The sequence below is a fragment of the Nerophis lumbriciformis genome, linkage group LG14, assembly GCF_033978685.3.
Source record: "Nerophis lumbriciformis linkage group LG14, RoL_Nlum_v2.1, whole genome shotgun sequence".
Classification (NCBI taxonomy): Eukaryota; Metazoa; Chordata; class Actinopteri; order Syngnathiformes; family Syngnathidae; genus Nerophis; species Nerophis lumbriciformis.
This window is the reverse complement of record NC_084561.2, coordinates 4,644,654-4,665,241: the sequence shown is the minus strand read 5'-3', so window position 1 is coordinate 4,665,241 and position 20,588 is coordinate 4,644,654. Positions and strand designations below refer to the sequence as shown.

At 42.1% G+C, this 20,588-nt stretch overlaps 1 protein-coding gene and 1 long non-coding RNA gene across 3 annotated transcripts in view; one reads left to right on the top strand and one right to left on the bottom strand.

The window, feature by feature from the left end:
* LOC133616671 (uncharacterized) overlaps positions 1-10,536 on the bottom strand; it is a 76,207-nt gene extending 65,671 nt beyond the window's left edge. For both annotated transcript variants that reach the window (XR_009816890.2, XR_009816889.2), the window contains exon 1: positions 9,811-10,536. This is a non-coding gene — a long non-coding RNA (uncharacterized lncRNA). The remainder of the gene's footprint in view (positions 1-9,810) is intronic.
* On the top strand, positions 10,037-20,246 carry lsm7 (LSM7 homolog, U6 small nuclear RNA and mRNA degradation associated). Its single transcript, XM_061976206.2, has 4 exons — positions 10,037-10,114; positions 10,356-10,446; positions 10,512-10,583; positions 19,902-20,246. The coding sequence occupies exons 1-4, from the start codon at positions 10,109-10,111 to the stop codon at positions 20,042-20,044; spliced, it is 312 nt and encodes a 103-aa protein (XP_061832190.1). The 5' UTR covers positions 10,037-10,108; the 3' UTR covers positions 20,045-20,246.
* Positions 20,247-20,588: the final 342 nt, after the last annotated feature.

Below are 20,588 nucleotides of genomic sequence, written 5' to 3'. Positions count from 1 at the left end.
GAAAAACGTTGAAAGTTTTCCACTTGTATCGCTAGCAACGGCATTAGACTTGTGTTCTTTTGTCCCAACGTGGTCTTTTACATCGCTAATTCCTCCGTGTCCGATCGAAAAATCTTGTCTGCACAAGGTGCAATTCGCGTAGTTTTCACCCTTTTTGGAACCCTTTTGAATATTCTTCACGGAATGACTGCAGTTTTCTTTTCGGTTTAAGACTCGTTTGCGATTTTTCTCCGGCTGATTCCATGATCGTTCGCTCGTTTGGAAACAATGGCCTTGTGCTTGGCAGCGGTGCTATAAATAGCCTCGCGCATTTAAAAAAAAATGTTTTTTTTAATTAATGAAAAACCTTATTTTTTATCACTGCAACCGTAACCCGGAATAGGTTGATGAAAACCGTACTAATTACGGGAAAACCGGAGTAGTTGGCAGGTATGTATCCCAACCCCCAACCCCCGAATTCGGAGATCTCAAGGTTGGCAAGTGTGGTGTAATGTGTTGAAGGTAGAATGGTTTGAATCGGTTGAAAAATGTGGAAATGGCGGAAGTTAGAAAAATGGCCAATTCATTTTGAATGGGAGAAATGTCCCAGAAAACCTGGAATTCTGGGAAACCTGGGAATTTTTCGGGTGAAAAATGTGGAAGGTGGAGCGCGCCAAAATCCAGAGAAGAAGAAGAAGTTCAATAAGTAGATGAATTTTGGTGTAGAAAACATATGTGTGAATTAGTGATGGGTCCGGCAACACCGATGCATCGGCGCATCTACTCAGTGGCCTAGTGGTTAGAGTGTCCGCCCTGAGATCGGTAGGTTGTGGGTTCAAACCCCGGCCGAGTCATACCAAAGACTATAAAAATGGGACCCATTACCTCCCTGCTTGGCACTCAGTATCAAGGGTTGGAATTGGGGGTTAAATCACCAAAAATGATTCCCGGGCGCGGCCACCGCTGCTGCCCACTGCTCCCCTCACCTCCCAGGGGGTGATCAAGGGTGATGGGTTAAATGCAGAGAATAATTTCGCCACACCTAGTGTGTGTGTGACAATCATTGGTACTTTAACTTTTTAACTTTAATCGGTTGAAAAATGTGGAAATGGCGTAAGTTAGAAAAATGGCCAATTCATTTTGAATGGGAGAAATGTCCCAGAAAACCTGGAATTCTGGGAAACCTGGGAATTTTTCGGGTGAAAAATGTGGAAGGTGGAGCGCGCCAAAATCCAGAGAAGAAGAAGAAGAAGTTCAATAAATAGATGAATTTTGGTGTATAAAAAATGAATGTTTTGGAGCATTCACACAATTATGTACACAAAGACATAAATGACATACCTGTATCACCTTAATGTCTCCTCACTTTCACCCACCCGCCTAGAATGCGTATGTACTGCTCATTGTTGTCTTCTTTAGTTCGTTACTGTAATAAAACACGAACATTATTAGTATTAGTGATGGGTCCGGCAACACCGATGCATCGGCGCATGCGTCGAGCTCATAGAGCGAAACCCTGTGTCGGTGCGCGTACCGCTTTTAGAAAGTCACGTGACCGATCATGAGCTGTTTTGGTCACGTGACCGATACGCCAACTGTGTCGCACTGACGCCTCCTCTGTGCCCTGTGAGCGGCTCTTTTCTACAGCCGGAGAAATAATAACTAAGAAGAGAAATCGTCTAAATACGTCGGAAAAACTTTTTTTATTTTTTTAATAAAAATGTGTAAAAAAAATAAAATTAAAACAATTCCCAGTCCACAATCATCCACAACACGTTCTCTTCGATTTCCATGTTATGATACATGTTCACATTATTTATTGACTGTATCTAAAAAAGATAAAAATATATTTTTATTTAAATGAAGATATGAAATAATCCTAAATGAAATACAATGACTTGGTTTATATTATTGTATATACTAGGGCAGGGGTCACCAACGCGGTGCCCGCGGGCACCAGGTAGCCCGTGAGGACCAGATGAGTAGCCCGCTTGCCTGTTGTAAAAATAACTCAAATAGCAGTGTCATGTCTGTGTGATCATGTTTTGTTTTAGTAATGTTCGGTTTAAATTTTGGACTTTTTGTGCACTTTTGTTTTGTTTTGTCACCATAGCAACCATTAGTTTCACCTGTCACGTCACGCACCTGTTCCACGTTTGGACTCATTGTGCACTCTTGTCACCATAGCAACCATTAGTTTTCACCTGTCACGTCACGCACCTGTTTCACGTTTTGAGTCACGCACCTGCTTTCACTAATCATGTCCATAGTATTTAAGTTCATTCATTTTCTGTTGTTCGTTCTGACGACATCACCACATTTATGCTCCTGCACACTCTCCACACCCTGATGACCCTTGCTACTCTTTTTTTCATGCCGGTTCCATGCCAAGTAAGTTTTTGTTTGTTAAGCCACAGTTAGTGTTTTGTTTAATTGTTCATAGTTTCTGCCAATGTGCAAGTTTTGTGTTTAAAGTCTAGTTTTATTCTCCGCCACTGTGCGCGCTTTTTGTTTATTCCTTTTTTGATAGTTTAAAATAAATAATGTCTTCACCTTCACGCCATGTCTGGTCCAAATGCTCATTTGCACCACGGGAGAACAAACCCAGCCACAGTCCTAGTCATGACAAGCAGCACTTACCAGTGAGCTGCCTCTATTTTTTAAATTGTATTTATTTACTAGCAAGCTGGTCTCGCTTTGCTCGACATTTTTTAATTCTAAAAGAGACAAAACTCAAATAGAATTTGAAAATCCAAGAAAATATTTTAAAGACTTGGTCTTCACTTGGAATAAGCGGTAGAAAATGGATGGATGGATGGGTCTTCACTTGTTTAAATAAATTCATTTATTTTTTTACTTTGCTTCTTATTACTTTTAGAAATACAATTTTAGAGAAAAAATACAATCTTAAAAATGATTTTAGGATTTTTAAACAAATATACCTTTTTACCTTTTAAATTTCTTCCTCTTCTTTCCTGACAATTTAAATCAATGTTCAAGTATTTTTTTTTTTTTTTTAATTGTAAAGAATAATAAATACTTTAGCTTCTGTTTTTTCGACGAAGAATATTTGAAATATTTCTTCAAACTTACTACGATTAAAATTCAAAAAAATTATTCTGGCAAATCTAGAAAATCTGTAGAATCAAATTTAAATCTTATTTCAAAGTATTTTGAATTTCTTTTAAAAATTTTGTTCTGGAAAATCTAGAAGAAATACTGATTTGTCTTTGTTAGAAATATAGCTTGGTCCAATTTGTTAAATATTCTAACAAAGTGCAGATTGGATTTTAACCAATTTAAAACATGTCATCAAAATTCTAAAATGTATCTTAATCAGGAAAAATTAGTAATGATGTTCCATAAAATATTTTTTTAATTTTTTCAAAAAGATTCAATTAGCTAGTTTTTCTCTTCTTTTTGTCGGTTGAATTTTGAATTTCTCTGAGCACTCCCCACAGGACTTCCCGACCTCGACTGCGGATGTTGTGGATCGGTGGAGGGAATACTTCGAAGACCTCCTCAATCCCACCAACACGTCTTCCTATGAGGAAGCAGTGCCTAGGGAGTCTGTGGTGGGCTCTCCTATTTCTGGGGCTGAGGTTGCTGAGGTAGTTAAAAAGCTCCTCGGTGGCAAGGCCCCGGGGGTGGATGAGATCCGCCCGGAGTTCCTTAAGGCTCTGGATGCTGTGGGGCTGTCTTGGTTGACAAGACTCTGCAGCATCGCGTGGACATCGGGGGCGGTACCTCTGGATTGGCAGACCGGGGTGGTGGTTCCTCTCTTTAAGAAGGGGAACCGGAGGGTGTGTTCTAACTATCGTGGGATCACACTTCCCGGTAAGGTCTATTCAGGTGTACTGGAGAGGAGGCTACGCCGGATAGTCGAACCTCGGATTCAGGAGGAACAGTGTGGTTTTCGTCCTGGTCGTGGAACTGTGGACCAGCTCTATACTCTCGGCAGGGTCCTTGAGGGTGCATGGGAGTTTGCCCAACCAGTCTACATGTGTTTTGTGGACTTGGAGAAGGCATTCGACCGTGTCTTCAGTAATGCGGACGCTGTATCGGTCCGTTGTGGTGAAGAAGGAGCTGAGCCGGAAGGCAAAGCTCTCAATTTACCGGTCGATCTACGTTCCCATCCTCACCTATGGTCATGAGCTTTGGGTTGTGACCGAAAGGACAAGATCACGGGTACAAGCGGCCAAAATGAGTTTCCTCCGCCGGGTGGCGGGGCTCTCCCTTAGAGATAGGGTGAGAAGCTCTGCCATCCGGGAGGAGCTCAAAGTAAAGCCGCTGCTCCTCCACATCGAGAGGAGCCAGATGAGGTGGTTCGGTCATCTGGTCAGGATGCCACCCGAACGCCTCCCTAGGGAGGTGTTTAGGGCACGTCCGACCGGTAGGAGGCCGCGGGGAAGACCCAGGACACGTTGGGAAGACTATGTCTCCCGGCTGGCCTGGGAACGCCTCGGGGTCCCCCGGGAGGAGCTGGATGAAGTGGCTGGTGGAGAGGGAAGTCTGGGCTTCCCTGCTTAGGCTGCTGCCCCCGCGACCCGACCTCGGATAAGCGGAAGAAGATGGATGGATGGATGGATGGATGAATTTTGAATTTTAAAGAGTCGAAATTGAAGATAAACTATGTTTCAAAATTGTATTTTAATTTTTTTCGTGTTTTCTCCTCTTTTAAACTGTTCAATTAAGTGTTTTTTTCATCATTTATTCTCTACAAAAAACCTTCCGTAAAAGGGAAAAAAAAAATGTACGACGGAATGACAGACAGAAATACCCATTTTTTTATATATATAAATGTATTTATTTAGCTATTCTTGTTTAAATCACACTTACGTGTAACTTACAAATGACAATATATTTATTTATTTAAGTGTGTATCAAACTGGTAGCCCTTCGCATTAATCAGTACCCAAGAAGTAGTTTTAACTGACACTGATTTTATGCCCTAGTGGGCATAAAATCAGTCGGTCCATAGGTTGCCTGTAGGGATTTTTAATGTCCAGCAGATGTCAGTATTTAGTGACACAGTATCGACACAGTATCAATGGGGCAGGGCCGACATCCGGGCAACTGAGCTACATACGGGTTCTTCGAGCCATAGCAACCTGACTGGCGTTGAAAACAAACCGTCGCCATTACTCTTTAACCTGTCGACCTGCGCTGATTAAACCCGTCATTCTGCCTCCAAAATGCCAAAAAACTGTGTTGTTTTTGGTTGTGCAAACCACAACTGGAAACAGGGAAAACAAAGGTCGTATTTTGTTCTGCCAAAGCGTGCTAAAAGCCCACAGAGACGAGACAAATGGCTCGCAGCTTTACACCGGGAAAACGAGGACGGTTCTCACTGGAGTCCCCCAAAATCCCGGGTCGTGTGTTCGGATCACTTCGTTTCTGGTAAATATAAGGAACAAAAATCCACCTTCTTAACCACAACTTGGCTATACCGTCCATGCTAATGTTGAACCCGTTGAATTTTTACTGAATAACGTTCGACAGCTGAAGTTGTTGTTGTTGCACAACAATAACATACGGTATAAAGGCTATTTTCGAAAACCGGTTTCATTTAAATTTGGGTCCTTGAGGGTGCATGGGAGTTTGCCCAACCAGTCTACATGTGTTTTGTGGACTTGGAGAAGGCATTCGACCGTGTCCCTCGGGAAGTCCTGTGGGGAGTGCTCAGAGAGTACGGGGTATCGGACTGTCTGATTGTGGCAGTCCGCTCCCTGTATGATCAGTGCCAGAGCTTGGTCCGCATTGCCGGTAGTAAGTCGGACACGTTTCCAGTGAGGGTTGGACTCCGCCAAGGCTGCCCTTTGTCACCGATTCTGTTCATAACTTTTATGGACAGAATTTCTAGGCGCAGTCAAGGCGTTGAGGGGATCTGGTTTGGTGGCTGCAGGATTAGGTCTCTGCTTTTTGCAGATGATGTGGTCCTGATGGCTTCATCTGGCCAGGATCTTCAGCTCTCACTGGATCGGTTCGCAGCTGAGTGTGAAGCGACTGGGATGAGAATCAGCACCTCCAAGTCCGAGTCCATGGTTCTCGCCCGGAAAAGGGTGGAGTGCCATCTCCGGGTTGGGGAGGAGATCTTGCCCCAAGTGGAGGAGTTCAAGTACCTCGGAGTCTTGTTCACGAGTGGGGGAAGAGTGGATCGTGAGATCGACAGGCGGATCGGTGCGGCGTCTTCAGTAATGCGGACGCTGTATCGATCCGTTGTGGTGAAGAAGGAGCTGAGCCGGAAGGCAAAGCTCTCAATTTACCGGTCGATCTACGTTCCCATCCTCACCTATGGTCATGAGCTTTGGGTTATGACCGAAAGGACAAGATCACGGGTACAAGCGGCCGAAATGAGTTTCCTCCGCCGGGTGGCGGGGCTCTCCCTTAGAGATAGGGTGAGAAGCTCTGCCATCCGGGAGGAGCTCAAAGTAAAGCCGCTGCTCCTCCACATCGAGAGGAGCCAGATGAGGTGGTTCGGGCATCTGGTCAGGATGCCACCCGAACGCCTCCCTAGGGAGGTGTTTAGGGCACGTCCCACCGGTAGGAGGCCGCGGGGAAGACCCAGGACACGTTGGGAAGACTATGTCTCCCGGCTGGCCTGGGAACGCCTCGGGGTCCCACAGGAAGAGCTGGACGAAGTGGCTGGGGAGAGGGAAGTCTGGGCTTCCCTGCTTAAGCTGCTGCCCCCGCGACCCGACCTCGGATAAGCGGAAGAAGATGGATGGATGGATGGATTTAAATTTGCACTTAACGGTTGGGTTTTTAAAAACCAATAAACCCTATAATTTTCATGTTGCCATTTAATCAACTTTTCAAGACAGTCGTGAAATGCTGTCTGCAAGTCTCCTTTGTTGTAATCAAACATTACTTGTAGTTGTAGCCCTCAAATCTCTCAATATTTTTTTCATTTTTTCCCTCTCAGGACGACCTGTAAAGAATCCCATGCACCCTGATTATGCACCATCTATCTTACCTCACCTGCCACAGAGTGGAAAGAAGGCATCCCGTAGGATGGACAGTTACGAGCGACATCAACTGACAACTTCAAAGCGTGAATCGGCAGCAGAGAACTCAAAAAGTACAAAGAAACACTGTGGGAAACGACTACCTTTCAGTGATCTAACGGAAAGGACAAATGAGTGTAAAAACATTGAGCCTGCTGCAAAAATGCCTGTAATTTTAAATAAATAATTCAGTTAAAAAAAGGAACAGTAATTCAGCAAATAATAAATCATAATACTGAACTGAATTTGAATGAGCTCTCTACAGATATAATAAATATACAGATACTGGTAGCCACCGTGTCATCCTTATTATCATTTATCAACATACCTTGGGTGATTTAACCATTTTTATGTGATTTATTCGTTATATAACAACCGAAGCTAACAACCGACCTGGTGCGCTTGTGAGGTAGACACAGGGCCGGCCCGTGGCATAGGCCGTATAGGCAAATGCTAAGGGCGCCACGCCAGTGCCACAAATGTTGGAGAAAAAAAAATAAAATAAAAAGTTGGTACTATTATTTCTAAATACAAAAAAATAATCCCATGTTAATTAAAATGCAAAGTAAAGCCTATTTAATAGAAATATTATTTGTTACAACATTACGCCCCTCCCCCCCGCACGGTGCGCCCCCTCCCTTCCTGTATCATGACTCTTTTTGGACGTCACCACATCAAAAAATCAACACAGGGAAGAAAAAAGAGATAAGAAGAGGAGGAGAAACGAGAAAAGACAGAGGTAGCAGGTAGGTAACGTTAGCCTACATGAAATTATTTGTCTGTTACAGGATGTGATAGTAACCTGGCTTTTTAGCATTAAGCTAATGTTACATGATTCGGCAATTGCTAATCAATAAATAGCTTGTTCTGTTTTAACGTCGGGTTAATTTTGTGGAGGGGGGCTAAATTGTTATGGAAAATAATAATGTAACGTTAGGTAATTACAGTACTCCCACCTTACATTCCTCAGGAACATTTGTATTAGATCTTTTAAGCAGGTGTTTTTTTGTTTACATTATTATTGCCTTCTGGTTAGCTAATGTTTGCCCTGCAGGTAATAGTCACTTTTCCACCCCTTTATATATTAGGTATAGTGTGTGAATGTGAGTGTGAATGTTGTCTGTCTATCTGTGTTGGCCCTGCGATGAGGTGGCGACTTGTCCAGGGTGTACCCCGCCTTCCGCCCGATTGTAGCTGAGATAGGCTCCAGCGCCCCCGCGGCCCCAAAAGGGAATAAGCGGTAGAAAATGGATGGATGGATAGTTGTAAGTAAATAAAAAAGCTCAAAGACAAAGCTATTCGGTTTCTTGTGAGTATATACACTTCACTGCCGATGTGGGTGGGGGCACCACCTAAAATCTTGCCTAGGGCGCCAGATTGGTTAGGGCCGGGCCTGGGTAGACATAAAGATTTCCAAATTCCATGTCCAGCCATTGTGTAGGATTATCAGTCCACGCATCTGCTGGAAGGCGGTAAGGGCAGTCGTTTAATCCAACTACAGAACATTTTAACTCGTATCTTAACCTAGCCTCACTGGAAAGACTATTTACATAATCATACGCCATTTAGAACAGTTTAAAATGCCGTGAAACCTCGTTAAATGCCTTTTCTGTCAATGCTGTGTTCGCTGTGAGCTGGTTTGTTTTCAACGAATTCAATATGGTCGACCGGTTGCTAGGGGATTGGCAGGCGGAAGTGACGTAGGTCCGCCCTCGCCTATGGGGCAGGGCCGACATCCGGGCAACTGAGCTACATACGGGTTCTTCGAGCCATAGCAACCTGACTGGCGTTGAAAACAAACCGTCGCCATTACTCTTTAACCTGTCGACCTGCGCTGATTAAACCCGTCATTCTGCCTCCAAAATGCCAAAAAACTGTGTTGTTTTTGGTTGTGCAAACCACAACTGGAAACAGGGAAAACAAAGGTCGTATTTTGTTCTGCCAAAGCGTGCTAAAAGCCCACAGAGACGAGACAAATGGCTCGCAGCTTTACACCGGGAAAACGAGGACGGTTCTCACTGGAGTCCCCCAAAATCCCGGGTCGTGTGTTCGGATCACTTCGTTTCTGGTAAATATAAGGAACAAAAATCCACCTTCTTAACCACAACTTGGTCCGTGCTAATGTTGAACCCGTTGAATTTTTACTGAATAACGTTCGACAGCTGAAGTTGTTGTTGTTGCACAACAATAACATACGGTATAAAGGCTATTTCCAGTAATTCAGCAAATAATAAATCATAATACTGAACTGAATTTGAATGAGCTCTCTACAGATATAATAAATATACAGATACTGGTAGCCACCGTGTCATCCTTATTATCATTTATCAACATACCTTGGGTGATTTAACAATTTTTATGTGATTTATTCGTTATATAACAACCGAAGCTAACAACCGACCTGGTGCGCTTGTGAGGTAGACATAAAGATTTCCAAATTCCATGTCCGGCCATTGTGTAGGATTATCAGTCCACGCATCTGCTGGAAGGCGGTAAGGGCAGTCGTTTAATCCAACTACAGAACATTTTAACTCGTATCTTAACCTAGCCTCACTGGAAAGACTATTTACATAATCATACGCCATTTAGAACAGTTTAAAATGCCGTGAAACCTCGTTAAATGCCTTTTCTGTCAATGCTGTGTTCGCTGTGAGCTGGTTTGTTTTCAACAAATTCAATATGGTCGACCGGTTGCTAGGGGATTGGCAGGCGGAAGTGACGTAGGTCCGCCCTCGCCTATAGATGCATTTTGGTGTAGAAAACATATGTGTGAATGTTTTGGAGCATTCACACAATTATGTACACAAAGACATAAATGACATACCTGTATCATTTAGGTGTATCACCTTAATGTCTCCTCACTTTCACCCACCTGCCTAGAATGCGCATGTACTGCTCATTGTTGTCTTCTTTAGTTTGTTACTGTAATAAAACGCGAACATTATTAGTATTAATGCTGTAGCACCGACACAATACATTCATTAGATAGCATTAGCATGTTTGTGACTCAGCTTTTTTTTTTTAAACAGTGACGTCGTTCCCTCCATTTCCTCCCCCTCTTCACTCTGATTGGCCGAGCCCGCCGGAAGTCCAAAGTTGTACTTCCGCGTCGCTCAGCAAACATGGCGGTGAGTCCGAATTGTTTTTTTCGTTATCATTTTCAAACTTCACACGCTTCGCTGTCGTCGACGTTCTCCGACGCGCTTATTCGCCAGCAGCGTGCTACACGTCGCTGTCTTTCGAGACACGGCGCGGGTGTGAAATGTGGTTTTAAAATAGTGGGTTTTTACAGGCAGGCTAACCCGGGGTTAGCCTTGCTGCGGCTAACTGGCGTGCGACTAAATGACGAGGCTCTTGTGTGTTTGTTAGGACAAAGACAAGAAGAAGAAGGAGAGTATCTTCGACTTGTCCAAATACATCGACAAGCCAATTCGGGTTAAGTTCCAAGGAGGACGAGAAGGTGAGTTAATTGTTCACGCCAACATGGTTACATGATGACGTCATTGCTATGTTTTCCCCTTTCAGCTAGCGGGGTTCTGAAAGGGTTCGACCCGTTACTCAACCTGGTATTGGACGGTACTATCGAGTACATGAGAGGTAAGTCTACGACTTGGTGGTAAAGCGCTTTATTTTTTTATTTTGTAGCCCAAGTACCACTGTTCTGAAGAGATGTATAGCCCATCGCTACTGCGCATGCGTATGACAAGTCTGTCCATGCAGCCATAGACATCGTATAAGTAGACGCAGCATTGGCTGCTGTGACGCGAGAAATTGGGCCGCCATCTTGAAGTGGTGATGAGGAGCCGGCGAGCAGCCTAAACTGACAGTTGATAGGTAGAAAACAAAGATGGTGTGGTTTTTTTTTTTGATTGATTGAAACATTTATTAGTAGATTGCACAGTGAAGTACATATTCCGTACAATTGACCACTAAATGGTAACACCCCAATAAGGGGTCCATGTAAATCAATTCATGGTACACATACCGTATTTTCCGCACTATTAGCCGCACCTAAAAACCACAAATTTACTCAAAAGCTGACAGTGCGGCTTATAACCCGGTGCGCTTTATATATGGATTAATATTAAGATTCATTTTCATAAAGTTTCGGTCTCGCAACTACGGTAAACAGCCGCCATCTTTTTTCCCCGTAGAAGAGGAAGTGCTTCTTCTTCTACGCAAGCAACCGCCAAGGTAAGCACCCGCCCCCATAGAACAGGAAGCGCTTCTTCTTCTACTGTAAGCAACCACCCGCCCGCGTAGAAGAAGAAGAAGAAGAAGAAGAAGAAGAAGCGCGCGGATATTACGTTTCATTTCCTTTGTGTGTTTACATCTGTAAAGACCACAAAATGGCTCCTACTAAGCGACAGGTTTCCGGTTCATGAAAAGACGCAATCTCTCCATCCGCACACGGACTACTATTTCACAGCAACTGCCTAAAGACTTTCAAGAAAAGCTGGCTACTTTCCGTGCATATTGTAAAAACAAGATAGCTGAAAAAAAGATCCGGCCAGAGAACATTATCAACATGGACGAGGTTCCACTGACTTTTGATATTCCTGTGAACCGCACTGTGGATACAACGGGAGCACGTACGGTGAATATTCGCACCACAGGGAATGAGAAGTCATCCTTCACTGTGGTTCTAGCTTGCCATGCTAATGGCCAGAAACTTCCACCCATGGTGATATTCAAAAGGAAGACCTTGCCAAAAGAGACCTTTCCAGCCGGCGTCATCATAAAAGCTAACTCGAAGGGATGGATGGATGAAGAAAAGATGAGCGAGTGGTTAAGGGAAGTTTACGCGAAGAGGCCGGGTGGCTTTTTTCACGCAGCTCCGTCCATGTTGATATACGACTCCATGCGCGCCCACATCACGCTGGTTTTTAATATATTATTAAAGTTTGACTGACCTATCTGACTGTTTTTTTGACATTCCTTTAGCGCAGTTAGATGCGGCTTATAACACGGGGCGGCTTATAGGTGGACAAAGTTTTGAAATATGCCGTTCATTGAAGGCGCGGCTTATAACCCAGGGCGGCTTATGGTGCGGAAAATACGGTATATACTATCATCATAATACAGTCATCACACAAGTTAATCATCAGAGTATATACATTGAATTATTTACATTATTTATAGGGATGTCTGATAATGGCTTTTTGCCGATATTCCGATATTGTCCAACTCTTTAATTACCGATACCGCTATCAACCAATACCGATATATACAGTCGTGGAATTAACACATTATTATGCCTAATTTGGACAACCAGGCATGAAGATAAGGTCCTTTTTAAAAAACATTAATAAAATAAAATAAGATAGATAAATTAAAAACATTTTCTTGAATAAAAAAAGAAAGTAAAACAATATAAAAACAGTTACATAGAAACTAGTAATTAATGAAAATGAGTAAAATTAACTGTTAAAGGTTAGTACTATTAGTGGACCAGTAGCACGCACAGTCATGTGTTTTTACGGACTGTATCCCTTGCAGACTGTATTGATATATAATGTAGGAACCAGGGGCCGTATTTATCAAGCGTCTTAGAGTGCCATTTTACACTTAAGTCCTGAGAATTTGCGAAATGTAGTCCTACTCTCAAAATTAAGAATAAAAGCTATTTATCAACTTTCTTAAGTCTAAGAATCACTCCTACTCTCCACGATATTTAAGAGACCTTCAGAGGTGTCCTAGGTAGTTAGGAGCAGAGGTGGGTAGTAACGCGCTACATTTACTCCGTTACATCTACTTGAGTAACTTTTGGGATAAATTGTACTTCTAAGAGTAGTTTTAATGCAACATACTTTTACTTTTACTTGAGTATATTTATAGAGAAGAAACGCTACTTTTACTCCGCTACTTTTATCTACATTCAGCTCGCTACTCACTACTAATTTTGATCGATCTGTTAATGCACGCTTTGTTTGTTTTGGTCTGTCAGACAGACCTTCATAGTGCCTGCGTTTCAACAAATACAGTCACTGGTGACGTTCACTCCGTTCCACCAATCAGATGCAGTCACTGGTGACGTTGGACCAATCAAACAGAGCCAGGGGTCACATGACCTGACTTAAACAAGTTGAAAAACGTATTGGGGTGTTACCATTTAGTGGTCAGTTGTACGGAATATGTACTGTACTGTGCAATCTACTAATACAAGTTCCAATCAATCAATCAAAAGTGTGAAGGAAAAAAGACCATTTTTTATTTCAACGTACACCCCGTCAAAAGCCTAAAGACTGACTGCACAGTTCCTGTCTTCACAATAAAAGTGCCTCTCCATCGCGCCTGCGCTTTCAAAATAAGAGTCTCCGAAAGCCTGCGCAAACAAGCTAGCAAGCTACGGAGTTTGCCGCCAATGTATTTCTTGTAAAGTGTATAAAAACGAATATGGAAGCTGGACAAATAAGAAGCCAAAAACCAACCACTTTCATGTGGTATTAGACAGAAAGGAGGAACTTTTTTTCTCCTCCATTTGAAAACGTGGACGTTTGTCATCACTACTGTCTGATTCCAATCAATGCAAGTCATCAGAATCAGGTAATACACCAACTTATATTCTTGTCTTCATGAAAGAAAGGAATCTATATGTGTTAAACATGCATGTATATTCATTAAAACACTATTAACATGTAAACAAAAACGGCAAAAAAATAAATATAAATTATATACTGTATATATCAATGTATGTATATATATATATATATATATATATATATATATATATATATATATATATATATGTATATGTGTCTTAAGGTTATCCAAAAAATAGTGCTCAATACTGTAGTAGAGCGCAATATATGTATGTGTGGGGAAAAAATCACAAGACCATTTCATCTCTTCAGGCCTGTTTCATGAGGGGTTCCCTCAATCATCTCCTGATAATTGAGGGAACCCCTCATGAAACAGGCCTGTAGAGATTAAATAGTCTTGTGATTTTTTTCCCCACACATACATATATATATATATATATATATATATATATATATATATATATATATATATATATATATATATATATATATATATATATATATATATATATATATATATATATATATATATATATGATGTGTGTGTGTATGTTACTCATCAGTTACTCAGTACTTGAGTAGTTTTTTCACAACATACTTTTTACTTTTACTCAAGTAAATATTTGGGTGACTACTCCTTACTTTTACTTGAGTAATAAATCTCTAAAGTAACAGTACTCTTACTTGAGTACAATTTCTGGCTACTCTACCCACCTCTGGTTCGGAGTTGCCAGTGGGGGATGGCACTGAGGCGAGAGAGATGTGCGCCAAAGTTCAGGGAGCGGAAGGATGTCCTGGCTTTGTTTGATGACGAGCAGCTGATCAAACGGTATCGTTTAGACCAGGGGTGTCAAACTCAAATACAGAGTGGGCCAAAATTTAAAACTGACCAAAGCCGCGGGCCAAGGATGAACAAATTAACCTTTAATGTACTCTATGAGCTATCGTCTCGTCTGCTTTTCATCCATTCTAACATCGTTCAGACCCAGTCACAAGATATGTGCGGCTTCTGTACGCACACACGAGCGAATGCAACGCATACTTCATCAACGGCGATACAGGTTACACTGAGGGTGCCAGTATAAAAAACTTTAACACTGTTAGAAATATACGCCACACTGAATCTACACCAAACAAGAATGACAAACACATTTCGGGAGAACATCCGCACCGTAACAGAACAAATACCCAGAATCCTTTGCAGCACTAACTCTTCCGGGACGCTACAAAATACGCCCCCGCTACCACCAAACCTCCCCCCCCCACACACACCTTGTAGCGTCTCGGAAGAGTTAGTGCTGCAAAGGGTTGTGGTTTGGTGTGGATTCACAGTGTGGCGTATATTTCTAACTGTTAAGGTTTTTTATTCGGCTACCCTCAGTGTAACCTGTATCGCTGTTGATTAAGTATGCGTTGCATTTAATGTGTGTGCGTGCAGAAGCCGCACATGTTATGTGACTGGGCCAGCGCTGGCTGGCCGGCTGGAAGACTCCCGGGAGGATCGGCGGGCCAGCTTTAGTGTTAATTTGATATCACCTCAAGGGCCAAGTGAAATTAAACGGCGGGCCAAATTTGGCCCGCGGGCCAGAGTTTGACACCCTTGGTTTAGACAGAGCGGGTATTATTTTTGTCACAGATTTAATAAGGGGCGTCATCTCATCAGCAACATCACGCAGCAGAACTAAAGGTCATCACAATGCTTCGATATCTCGCCACTGGGGAAATTAATTGGAAAGAAAAGGAAACATTTAATTTTGATTCATTGCCAATATTGTTTGTTTTGTATTATTTTGTAGTTTATTGTCAAAATATACACTCCCATTGTCCACTTAAATATTTCTAAGATATTTCTTTATTCTTAGACTTCCGTGATTGGTCATTTCTATGGACACAGAAATGACGTCACCTAAAATTCCATTAACGGCACATATTACCGTATTTTCCGCACTATAAGGCGCACCGGATTATTAGCCGCACCTTCAATGAATGGCATATTTCATAACTTTGTCCACCAATAAGCCGCCCCGGACTATAAGCCGCGCCTACGCTGCGCTAAAGGGAATGTCAAAAAAACAGTCAGATAGGTCAGTCAAACTTTAATAATATATTAAAAACCAGCGTTCTAACAACTCTGTCCCAAAATGTACGCAAATGTGCAATCACAAACATAGTAAAATTCAAAATGGTGTAGAGCAATAGCAACATAATGTTGCTCGAACGTTAATGTCACAACACACAAAATAAACATAGCGCTCACTTTCTGAAGTTATTCTTCATTCGTAAATCCTTCGAATTCTTCGTCTTCGGTGTCCGAATTGAAAAGTTGGGCAAGCGTGGGATCCAAAATGGCCGGTTCCGTCTCGTCGAAGTCATCGGAGTCAGTGTCGCTGTTGTTGTCCAGTAGTTCTGTGAATCCTGCCTTCCGGAAAGCTCGGACCACAGTTGTGACCGAAATATCTGCCCAGGCATTTACGATCCACTGGCAAATGTTGGCGTATGTCGTCCGGCGCTGTCTGCCTGTCTTAGTGAAGGTGTGTTCGCCTTCGGTCATCCATTGTTCCCACGCCGTTCGCAGTCATGCTTTAAATGCCTTGTTGACACCAATATCGAGCGGTTGGAGTTCTTTGGTTAATCCACCCAGAATGACGGCGAGTGTTGTATTTGTGTGCTTCACTTGTTTTTTGACACCATCTGTGATGTGGGCGCGCATGGAGTCGTATATCAACATGGACGGAGCTGCGTGAAAAAAGCCACCCGGCCTCTTCGCGTAAACTTACCTTAACCACTCGCTCATCTTTTCTTCATTCATCCATCCCTTCGAGTTAGCTTTTATGATGACGCCGGCTGGAAAGGTCTCTTTTGGCAAGGTCTTCCTTTTGAATATCACCATGGGTGGAAGTTTCTGGCCATTAGCATGGCAAGCTAGAACCACAGTGAAGGATGACTTCTCATTCCCTGTGGTGCGAATATTCACCGTACGTGCTCCCGTTGTATCCACAGTGCGGTTCACAGGAATATCAAAAGTCAGTGGAACCTCGTCCATGTTGATAATGTTCTCTGGCCGGATCTTTTTTTCAGCTATCTTGTTTTTACAATATGCACGGAAAGTAGCCAGCTTTTCTTGAAAGTCTTTAGGCAGTTGCTGTGAAATAGTAGTCCGTGTGCGGATGGAGAGATTGCGTCTTTTCATGAACCGGAAACCTGTCGCTTAGTAGGAGCCATTTTGTGGTCTTTACAGATGTAAACACACAAAGGAAATGAAACGTAATATCCGCGCGCTTCTTCTTCTTCTACGGGGGCGGGTGGTTGCTTACAGTAGAAGAAGAAGCGCTTCCTCTTCTATGGGGAAAAAAGATGGCCTATCATAGCAGCACAACGGCTATGAAGGAACATTTGAAAAGAAAACCCCCGACAGCGTTCTTGCCATCACCATCAACAAGTCAATCGTCCGCGTGCGTATACGTTGTCATTATTACACAAAAACATGAATGTGTCATTTGTATCTGCGTTGTAAATTCATAAACTAAAGCACCGTTTCGCTCTGAGAGGCGCGTTTGGCGTGCCTGTTCAGGTTTTACAAAGACGCGCTCCTCTTTAACGCTGTGGAGAGGCGGCGGCGGCGAGCGAGCGGCGAGGCGGGGAGCGACGCCGCAATAGTGCCCAGGTGCGCGATCCGCGCAGTTGGAAGAGAAAAGACTTTGTGTAAAATTAAAAGATTGTAAACCTGGCAAAGCCGTCTGGCGTTCAGTCTGTCGGTCCTGAAAGAACCCCACGGCACAAGACGTGTCACAAACGCTAACGTTAATTAGTTGTGCAAATACCTTTTACAACATTAACAGTTACATATACCGTATTTTCCGCACTATAAGGCGCACCGGATTATTAGCCGCACCTTCTATGAATTACATATTTCATAATTTTGTCCACCAATAAGCCGCCCCGGACTAAAAGCCGCGCCTACGCTGCGCTAAAGTGAATGTCAAAAAAACGCTGCGCTAAAGTGAATGTCAAAAAAACAGTCAGATAGTTCAGTCAAACTTTAATAATATATTGAAAACCAGCGTTCTAACAACTCTGTCCCAAAATGTACGCAAATGTGCAATCACAAACATAGTAAAATTCAAAATGGTGTAGAGCAATAAATAGCAACATAATGTTGCTCGAACGTTAATGTCACAACACACAAAATAAACATAGCGCTCACCTTCTGAAGTTATTCTTCATTCGTAAATCCTTCGAATTCTTCGTCTTCGGTGTCCGAATTGAAAAGTTGGGCAAGCGTGGGATCCAAAATGGCCGGTTCCGTCTCGTAGAAGTCATCGGGAGTCAGTGTCGCTGTTGTTCTGTGAATCCTGCCTTCCGGAAAGCTCGGACCACAGTTGTGACCGAAATATCTGCCCAGGCATTTACGATCCACTGGCAGATGTTGGCGTATGTCGACCGGCGCTATCTGCCCGTCTTAGTGAAGGTGTGTTCGCCTTCGCAGCTGTGTGAAAAAAGCCACCCGGCCTCTTCGCGTAAACTTCCCTTAACCACTCGCTCATCTTTTCTTCATCCATCCATCCCTTCGAGTTAGCTTTTATGATGACGCCGGCTGGAAAGGTCTCTTTTGGCAAGGTCTTCCTTTTGAATATCACCATGAGTGGAAGTTAGCATGGCAAGCTAGAACCACAGTGAAGGATGACTTCTCATTCCCTGTGGTGCGAATATTCACCGTACGTGCTCCCGTTCCACAGTGCAGTTCACAGGAATATCAGTTGCTGTGAAATACGGTAGTAATCCGTGTGCAGATGGAGAGATTGCGTCTTTTTATGAACCGGATCCTTGTCGCGTCGTAGTAGGAGCCATTTTGTGGTCTTTACAGATGTAAACAGGAAATGAAACGTACGGTGATATCCGCGCGTTTTTTCTTCTTCTTCCGGGGGCGGGTGAAGCGCTTCCTGTTCTATGGGGGCGGGTGCTTTCCTTGGCGGTTGCTTGCGTAGAAGAAGAAGCACTTCCTGTTCTACCGGGAAAAAAGATGGCGGCTGTTTACCGAAGTTGCGAGACCGAAACTTTATGAAAATTAATCGTAATAAAGCGCACCGGGTTATAAGGCGCACTGTCATCTTTTGAGAAAAATTGTGGTTTTTAGGTGCGCCTTATAGTGCGGAAAATACGGTACTATGTACAAACCAACAATTAACTTTCACTTTAATCATACTATCATTGTTGTGTTATTAAGCAAAATAAGCAATACTTTTACTTTTGTTGAAATGTTTACACTGTACACTTTTTTGTATTGGATGTTTAGCTTTATTTTTGCACATTTTAGCAAATAAGCAATACTTTTACTTTTGTTGAAATGTTTACACTTGTTACAGAATATTTCCGTTTTGCACTTTTTTGTATTGGATGTTTATCTTTATTTTTGCACATTTTAAAGCAAAATAAGCAATACTTTTACTTTTGAAATGCTTATACTATTCCAGAATATTAAGATTTGCACTGGATGTTTACTTTTATATTTGCACATTAAAAAGCAAATAAGCTACTTTTAATTTTGTTAAATGTTAAAAGTTTTAAATGTTTACATTGTTACAGAATATTTTGTCATGTTGTTGTCAATGTTGACTGAGTGGCCATACTTTTTTTTTTGTAAATAAAAGCCATGCCTTTTGAAAAAACTGGCCTACATTTATTTTTTCCTCTTCATTTTAAATTAAAAAAAAAATCGGTAAAAGGAAAAATAATCTATAGATTAATCGAAAAAAATAATCTATAGATTAACCGATTAATCGAAAAAATAATCTATAGATTAATCAATAGAAAAATAATCGTTAGCTGCAGCCCTAATCGGTTGTATTTTGTGAAAAGAATATTAGCACAGAGTTGAGAAGGAGCAAAGACCTTCAATAGTACTGAAATCTTAGCCGCTCGCAAACAAGAGTATGACCATAATAGAATTGCTTGTCAATGAAATTAATTACATTTAAAATGTGTCATACTTGAATATCATAAAGTTGAATTTAAATGATGAAGATAAAGGTTGTAAAAACCAACAGGGGTAAAAGTTAGGACCACAGTCCAGATCATGTAATATATGTTAGCTAACTAGACAATCAGATGGACAGTGGCTATACAGCATTATACAAGTCTAAATTTAGTCTAGCTTTTCCAACCCAATCTTGTGTAGCCCACCTTCGTGAAATGTGTGGGACTTTTATCCAAAGTGACATACATCAAAAATACATAGCTAACATTGGCTCTCCTGCAGCCTCGCTAACTTTGCAGTTCTGTCTGGTTTTGTTCTTGTTGTTTATCCTGTCAAGATTGTTATTGAAGCATTTTTATATATTGGTGTTTCTGGATTGAATCCATTGTTCTTGTGCAGACCCTGACGACCAGCTGAAGCTGACAGAAGACACCAGGCAGCTGGGCCTGGTGGTGTGCAGAGGCACGTCGGTGGTGCTCATCTGTCCTCAGGACGGCATGGAGGCCATCCCTAACCCTTTCATACAGCAACAGGACGGCTAACATCCGCTGGATATTTTGCAAGGATGACGTTTTTGTTTCCGTTTTTTAAAAAACAAAACAATCATAGTAGCTGTGATGCTTACACTTTTGTTTAAAAAACATTTATTAGGAACTTGTAAGCACTTCACTTTGTCGTGTGTGACTTTTAGTTTCCCCTTTTCCTCGTTTTTTGATAAGAAATAAACCTATTTTGAGTTTTGTACTGGTGCACTCCTATTTCAAACGGGGACATCTGTACTATGTTTTTGTTACTGTAGTGGTGCAGGACTACACTCAGCGCTGGTTTTAATGTCTTACCTTTTTCAGGGGAGTCAAACTCATTTAGATGGGGGGCCACATGGAGAAAAATCTAAAATCACAACACGATAACTTAAAAATAAAGACAACTTCAGGTGGCTTTCTTTGGTTTAAAAATAGAACAAGCACATTCTGAAAATGTACAAATTATAATGTTTTTTTTACAATTACCTGTTGCGGTTAATAGTAAATACTTTATTTGTCGTTATTTATATTTTCTGAATAAATGTGATGTTCATCAGTCAAC

Coding starts and splice junctions, on each gene's coding strand:
- lsm7 (XM_061976206.2), top strand. Junction 10,447..10,511: donor GTTCCAAGGAGGACGAGAAG/GTGAGTTAATTG, acceptor TTCCCCTTTCAG/CTAGCGGGGTTCTGAAAGGG. Junction 10,584..19,901: donor TACTATCGAGTACATGAGAG/GTAAGTCTACGA, acceptor GTTCTTGTGCAG/ACCCTGACGACCAGCTGAAG.